This window comes from Pygoscelis adeliae, unplaced genomic scaffold (genome assembly GCF_000699105.1).
Source record: "Pygoscelis adeliae isolate BGI_AS28 unplaced genomic scaffold, ASM69910v1 Scaffold218, whole genome shotgun sequence".
Classification (NCBI taxonomy): Eukaryota; Metazoa; Chordata; class Aves; order Sphenisciformes; family Spheniscidae; genus Pygoscelis; species Pygoscelis adeliae.
In genome coordinates, this window is record NW_008825433.1 from 3,237,746 (window position 1) to 3,243,682 (window position 5,937).

Below are 5,937 nucleotides of genomic sequence, written 5' to 3' on the forward strand. Positions count from 1 at the left end.
GAGCTTGCTGCCCTGCTAGCAGTCTGGGCAGAACTGGGCGCATACATGTACTGCGGGTGCTGTGGTTGGCAGTCTGGCAACTACAAATCCACTTGTGGCAGCAGTGTAAGCAAAGATGCCAGACTGCTGGGGAATGGCAGCTGATGCACAAGTCCATTTCTGCTGCCCTCAGGAGGTGGCAGGTGAGGAAATGTAGGGGCAAAGAGAAGCAACTCAATAACTCTCCTGTGGGAACGGAGACACCTTGTGTAACCCCAGAATCAGGCATGCCCTGAGCTCTCCCTCCACAGAGCTTCCCTCTGTGCTCCTGGTGCCCTGCCATGCCCAGCAACTGGAAGGCATCGCTGTGCTCTCCTAAGAGGTGGTGCATTTCAGGAGTGTGCAGAGGCTCTCTGGGAAGCTGGACTGCAGCATGCCCCTGAGTGCACAGGGAGATGCTCCACGGATCCTGATGTTGGGCATGTTTTGGGCCACCCCTTGACAGCAGGGGAAGCAGTATCCAGGGTTTCTCCTCAGATCGACCAACATGTGTCCTGGTGTTTGCTGTCCACAGGCTGAACACCATCTTGGACTCAGACCGTGTGCTGGTGATGCAAGCTGGGAGAGTGGCAGAGCTGGATTCACCCACCCGCCTAAGCCAGAAAGATGGCTCCTTGTTCCAGCGCCTCCTGCACAGCAGGCAGCAGTGACCTCCCTCCTGGGCTGAACCCAGGCAGCTCTCCTGGCTCTGTGCCTGGCTTTCCTCTTGCCTCAGCCACCAGCCCTGTCCCTGCAGGGCCAGGAGCTGCTGAGGTGAGGGAAGGGGTTATTCCTGCCCGCAGACAGCAATTGTGTGTCCTCGGGGACGGGAGCATGGCACTGCAGCCTTTCCTTTAGTAGGGAAGATGGGACCTGGTGTTTAGGGCCATGCAAGCCTGGCTGGTGGGATACCGCTCCCCTCCAAGGCTCCCCTTTGAGATTACAGAGGGATTTTCTGCTCACTGAAGAATCAGTGACTCTAGTCTGAGACTTAGTCTCACATGTGCAATTTAAAATAAAGTGGAAACACATCCTTGTGAAGCTCCGTTATTCAGGTCCCTGTCCCCTTTTCCCCCCAGACACAGACTTCCTTGTGAGATACAGGAGTGGTGCCCTCTCTGCACAAAGACAACCCTACCTGCTCCCTACTACTTTCAGAGGGCACTGACCTCTCCAAGCCCAGAAGGTTGCACCCGGGGACCTTGCTGCTCTTCCTCCAGCGGAGAAGGCCTTCCCCTGAAGGGACAGACTGTGATTACATTAAAGGCCTCTAAGGCTAGTTTGTTTCAAGACCACTTTTCCAAGGGAAACTCCCTATCCCTCCTGCCCTGCTCCCAGCTGCCCAAACCCACAGCTGCGTTCAGTTTCAGTATCAGATTACTCTTCCTGTCAGCCCTCTTGGACTCAGTCTTGGGTTTTCCCCTTCTCCCTAACACTCTAAGGCAACGCCTAGCAGGTACACGCCTTTGCTGTGCTGTCCTGAGGCAGGTCCCGTTCCTTCCCCTGAAGCTGCAGGAGCCATCTCCACCCCTGCAGCCAGAGCATGGGGCAGCACAACTCCTGTGCCACAATCTGGGTTTGCATTCTTGAGGGAAGTGATGGACATACTTGTGCAGAACAAGTTGAGCAACCTGATCTAACTGGATCTGCTGAGAGCAGGAGATTGGTGTCCAGAGATCCCTTGCAACCTAAATTATTTTATGATTCTCTCATAACACTGTTTCTGGGCTTGTATTTGTTTTATTTGATAAAGGTACATCATCCATCCATGTATTAAAAAAATAATCTTTCTGATGAAGCCCCAGTCCCCTCTCCCAGGTCTCCCTCCTGGCTGAGTGCTCACTCCTCTGCTCTCTTCACACGATCCTGAACCCAGCTCTGCAACAGTACAGGCCAGTGGTAGGGTTTGGGTTGTGGGGTTTTTTTACCCCACTGCTTAGGCCTCCGTGCTCATGAGGAGGCACAGAAAACCCTGGCCCTGACAGAGAGACACTGATTGCTGCACAGCGGACCAGCACAGGCAGGAGCAGACCTAGTACAAAGGCTAAGTGACCTGGCCGTTTACTGTCTCTTAGCCGTGCTTCAGCAATGGTGGAGAAGGCAGTATCGTATCTGATTCCTATGGTCATCCCAGGCTCGGTAGCCTGTCCTCGCATCCACTGTGGGGAGCTTAGCCTTTGTTGTATCAAGAAACGCTACAATGGCTGATTTGAGGTTAGTGCCAGCTGCCTGCCTCAGAGTGACTGGGAGAGGAAAGGAGGATCTGGATCTTGCACTGCTCCTGAACCAGCCACAGCACATCTCCAGCCTTGTTCATCTCCAGTTTCACCTGCGAGGGCATATGAGAAGGACCAGCTCAGGCCCAGACGACCCCAGAGGAAGCAGGCCATGCTCCTCCTTGTCAGCAAATGGTGAGGCAGAAGTGCGTGCTGGAGAGGGGAAGGAGCTTGGTCAATTGTGGCCAGACCAGAGAGGACGGCTTGATAAGTGGGGGGAGAAGACCCCTGGATCACCAGGAGGAAAGTACAGAACGTGTTTGTAACCCCAAGTCTGACAGCAAGAGGAGAGGGCATCACCCAGGGCAGAAGAAGGGCACGAGGAGACCCTAAATGATCTCCAGAGTCTCTTTGAACTGGCTCACAGAACCACAAGGCCAGGGAGCAAGGGTGGTTGCTCACTCCCTATGGCATCTGAAACGACAGCCTCCAGAAACAACTGGGAGCCACCCCATCCAGTCCTGGGGCAGGGAGGCCCATGCAGCCACGACCGTCCTGAAGGCCCCAGAAGAAACATCCCAACACCAGCAGAAATGACGACAAAGGCCCTTCCAGTAGTCACAGAGAGGAGTTAACAAAGGGCGTGGCAGAATTTGGGCTTGCAAGAAGGCCATGCCCTCCTCAGAACTACCCGTCCTGTTTCTGAGAGCTCACATCAGATGATACCGGCACTGCATGGCTTGGGCTGCTGCAAGCAGCAGGTTGCCGCTCCCCTGCAGGGCTGGCCCAACATAGCCCTGCTTTCAGATGCCCGTGGGTGCCAGCTGCGCCAGAGACAGCTCAGACCCAGGCGGGGCCATCACACCAATGCTCGACGCCCAGGGGTTTCGTTGACGTGTTTGCTGCCCTGGGAGCCCTTCCCTGCTGCCCGGCTTGTGCCGGCGCGGCTCCCCACGGTGCAGTTCGAGGGGTTTGCCAGCACGATGACCTGCCAGGGCCCGGCTCAGAGTCCTCGCAGCTCACAGCTCTGTCGTCTTCCTGGGCTCGATCAGGATGGTGTTGAGCATGCCCACCTGACACTCCTGGTCTTGGAGCTTCCTTGCAGCCTGAGAAGGGCTTTGGCACCAGTTCAATCTCTGACGGCCCCTCTGCCAGTTCCTCAGTATTAGCAGGACGGTGATGAGGACCAACACCGCCGTCAGCACCCCAAACACCAGCACTGTCACCAGCTGGGCTTCACTCAGCCCCGAGTCCCTTTGGGTCACCACCTCCTTCACAGAGATTTTCAACAACCCTCCCCCCGGCTCTTTCTCGCTGTGGTTGGCCATGCGCCGCCCTGTGACCACGGTCCTGACAGGCTCTGGCTGCGTCACCCCTGGCATCTCGCTGGTGGTGCTTTTCACGCCCCAACCGTTCTCGTGGTTTGCAGGGTGGTAGGGTGGAGCCCAGGTGGGCTCAGGGATGGAGATCTCGCAGGTTTTGCCAGTGAAACGGTCAGGACACAGGCAGTCATAGTCATTGATACGGTCGTAGCACTTTGCCCCGTTTTTGCATGGCTGGCTGGCGCAGTCGTTGATGTTGATGGTGCAGAAACGCCCTTCAAAGCCCACCTGGCACTGGCAGGAGAAGCGGTTGATCCCATCGTGGCAGGTGGCACCATTGGCACAGGGACGCATCAGGCAGTCATCCACGTCGTTCTCACAGAGAGCCCCCACGAAGCCAGCAAGGCACCGGCAGGTAAAGTTGCTGGCAAAGCCATTTTCGTCTTGACACTGGCCCCCATTCTTGCACGGAGACCTGCATGGAGAGAGCAAGGACGGGTCATGGCCCTGGAGGGCAAGCAGCTTCCTCCGCCCCAGGGAGGTAAACACACAGCTGCTCGCATGGCCAGTGGGTCCGGCACCGGTTCTCTCCATGGAGGCAGCTATCTCAAGGAGAAGACCGGGCAGGAGTTTCTGCCTCCCCGAGAGAGAGGCTGGGGGACCTCCTCAAAGGCTGTGGCTGTGCACAGGCCCACCACCCACCAGGGAGGGTCTTCAGCCAAATGATCTGAAGAGGAAACGTCCCCTCCTGATGCTCCCCAAAGGCATGATGGGTGTCAGCTCATCACACCTACAGCAGCAAGAGATGGGAATCTGTTCAGATCACAACAAAGACCTTGCCCTGGTGGGACCGTGCGGTGCACACAGGTAAACCAAAGCCAAAGATGGTTTTGGCTTAACTACATTAGCGCATGGAAATCCACAGATAACGAGCCAAGCCGGGCCACTGCTTGGCAGTGCGTGACCTGAAGTTAATGCTGTCTGTAATCTCACTGCCCTTGCTGCCGTGTCTCACCCTGCCTTCTCACATGGCCCTGTCTTCATCTCACAGTCCTTCCCGTGGAAGCCTTCTGGACACAGGCAGGAATATTCTCCGTCTCGATCATAGATGCACTGAGCCCCGTTCTGGCATGGGGACTGGTGTTCGCAGATGTGTATGTCTGAGGGGAAAGAAAAAGGTGAGAATTAGTGAGAAAAGAGGGGTGATGTGGCCAATTCAGTTCGAACACAGCCCGTCAAACCCAGTGGGGATGGAGAAATTGCAGGAGCTTCCTCCTCCCCTCCAACAGGCACTTGCAGCAATAGAAGTGCAGTGCCTATGTGGTGCCTCCCAGCTATAGTCTGCAAAATGCACAGGCTTAGGGGTGCAGAGAGCAAATCATCCTACAAATCTGCATGATGTGAAGATGCTGTGCATGCCATCTGGCTGGCCAGTGCAGACCCTGTGGCACAGAGAAGCCTCTGAGGCCGGAGGAGGGGAGTCCACCAGCCACCTGCTGAAGGCAGGAAACCCTGGGGGAAGCAGGAGGTGCTGCCTGGAGGCCAGCCGCAGCGTGGGAAAGGCAATTAGTTCATCTGCTCCATTTCCCAAGGCTGGCTGGTGTTGTGGCAGCTCTTGCCATGCAGCCAGGGAGCAAGTGCCAGCAGCCTGACCTCTTCTGCAGGAAGGGGATGGTCCCTGCTGTGGCAGCCAGGCAACATCCCATCTCCCGGGCAGCCCAAGCGGTATCACCCAGGTGGCTTCTGGCTATGCTGGCTCACCCGTCCATGCAGGGTGTGCTGGGCTTCTGCCCTCAGCGCTGGAGACTGGGATGTCCAGCCCGTGACTCACCTTTGTCACAGAACTTGCCGGCCCAGCCGGTGTGACAGATGCACTGCCAAGGCTGGTGGCACGTCCCATGGAGACACCCCGGCATACGCACGCACTCCTCGCAGTACTCGCCCTCCCAGCCTGGATCGCACCTGTAGAAGGACAGGGCATGGCAGCATAATAAAACCCAAGCAGGGGCTGCGGAAAAGCTATCTGCTTATTGTGCAGGGTTCCTGCAGATACGGTGGTGCTGGGAAACCCTCCCAAAGCCCCCCATGAACCTGCTGGCTCCCTCCTCCAGAGGAGGTCAATACTGGCATCTCATCTTTCCAAGGAAGCAAGTGGACAGAGCGGGAGCAGACTCACCCTCTGCAGACAGGGAGGGTGAGGGGGCAGAAACACAGCTCAGCAGCTTTGCTTTTAGTACCCACGTCCCACTGCTCTCCTCCAGCCAACTGCTCTGTATACACCACTGCATTAGCTCAGCAATTCCTGCACCTCCCTCATTGCGCAGGCAGTCTGACGGGCAGAGAAAAGCCCCATCCCTCACCCTGCACTCCCTGAGGGAAAG

General features: G+C 56.7%; 2 protein-coding genes across 2 annotated transcripts in view; one reads left to right on the forward strand and one right to left on the reverse strand.

The window, feature by feature from the left end:
* ABCC10 (ATP-binding cassette, sub-family C (CFTR/MRP), member 10) overlaps positions 1-1,048 on the forward strand; it is a 16,434-nt gene extending 15,386 nt beyond the window's left edge. Inside the window, exon 23 of the mRNA XM_009331101.1 lies at positions 554-1,048. Within this exon, the coding sequence (XP_009329376.1) occupies positions 554-689 (136 nt within the window). The 3' untranslated portion in view covers positions 690-1,048. The remainder of the gene's footprint in view (positions 1-553) is intronic.
* Positions 1,049-3,253: 2,205 nt separating this feature from the next.
* Positions 3,254-5,937, reverse strand: part of DLK2 (delta-like 2 homolog (Drosophila)) — a 6,540-nt gene continuing 3,856 nt past the window's right edge. Inside the window, exons 3-5 of the mRNA XM_009331054.1 lie at positions 5,388-5,518; positions 4,572-4,716; positions 3,254-4,031 (exon numbers count right to left, since the gene is read on the reverse strand). Of these exons, the coding sequence (XP_009329329.1) occupies positions 3,254-4,031; positions 4,572-4,716; positions 5,388-5,518 (1,054 nt within the window). The remainder of the gene's footprint in view (positions 4,032-4,571; positions 4,717-5,387; positions 5,519-5,937) is intronic.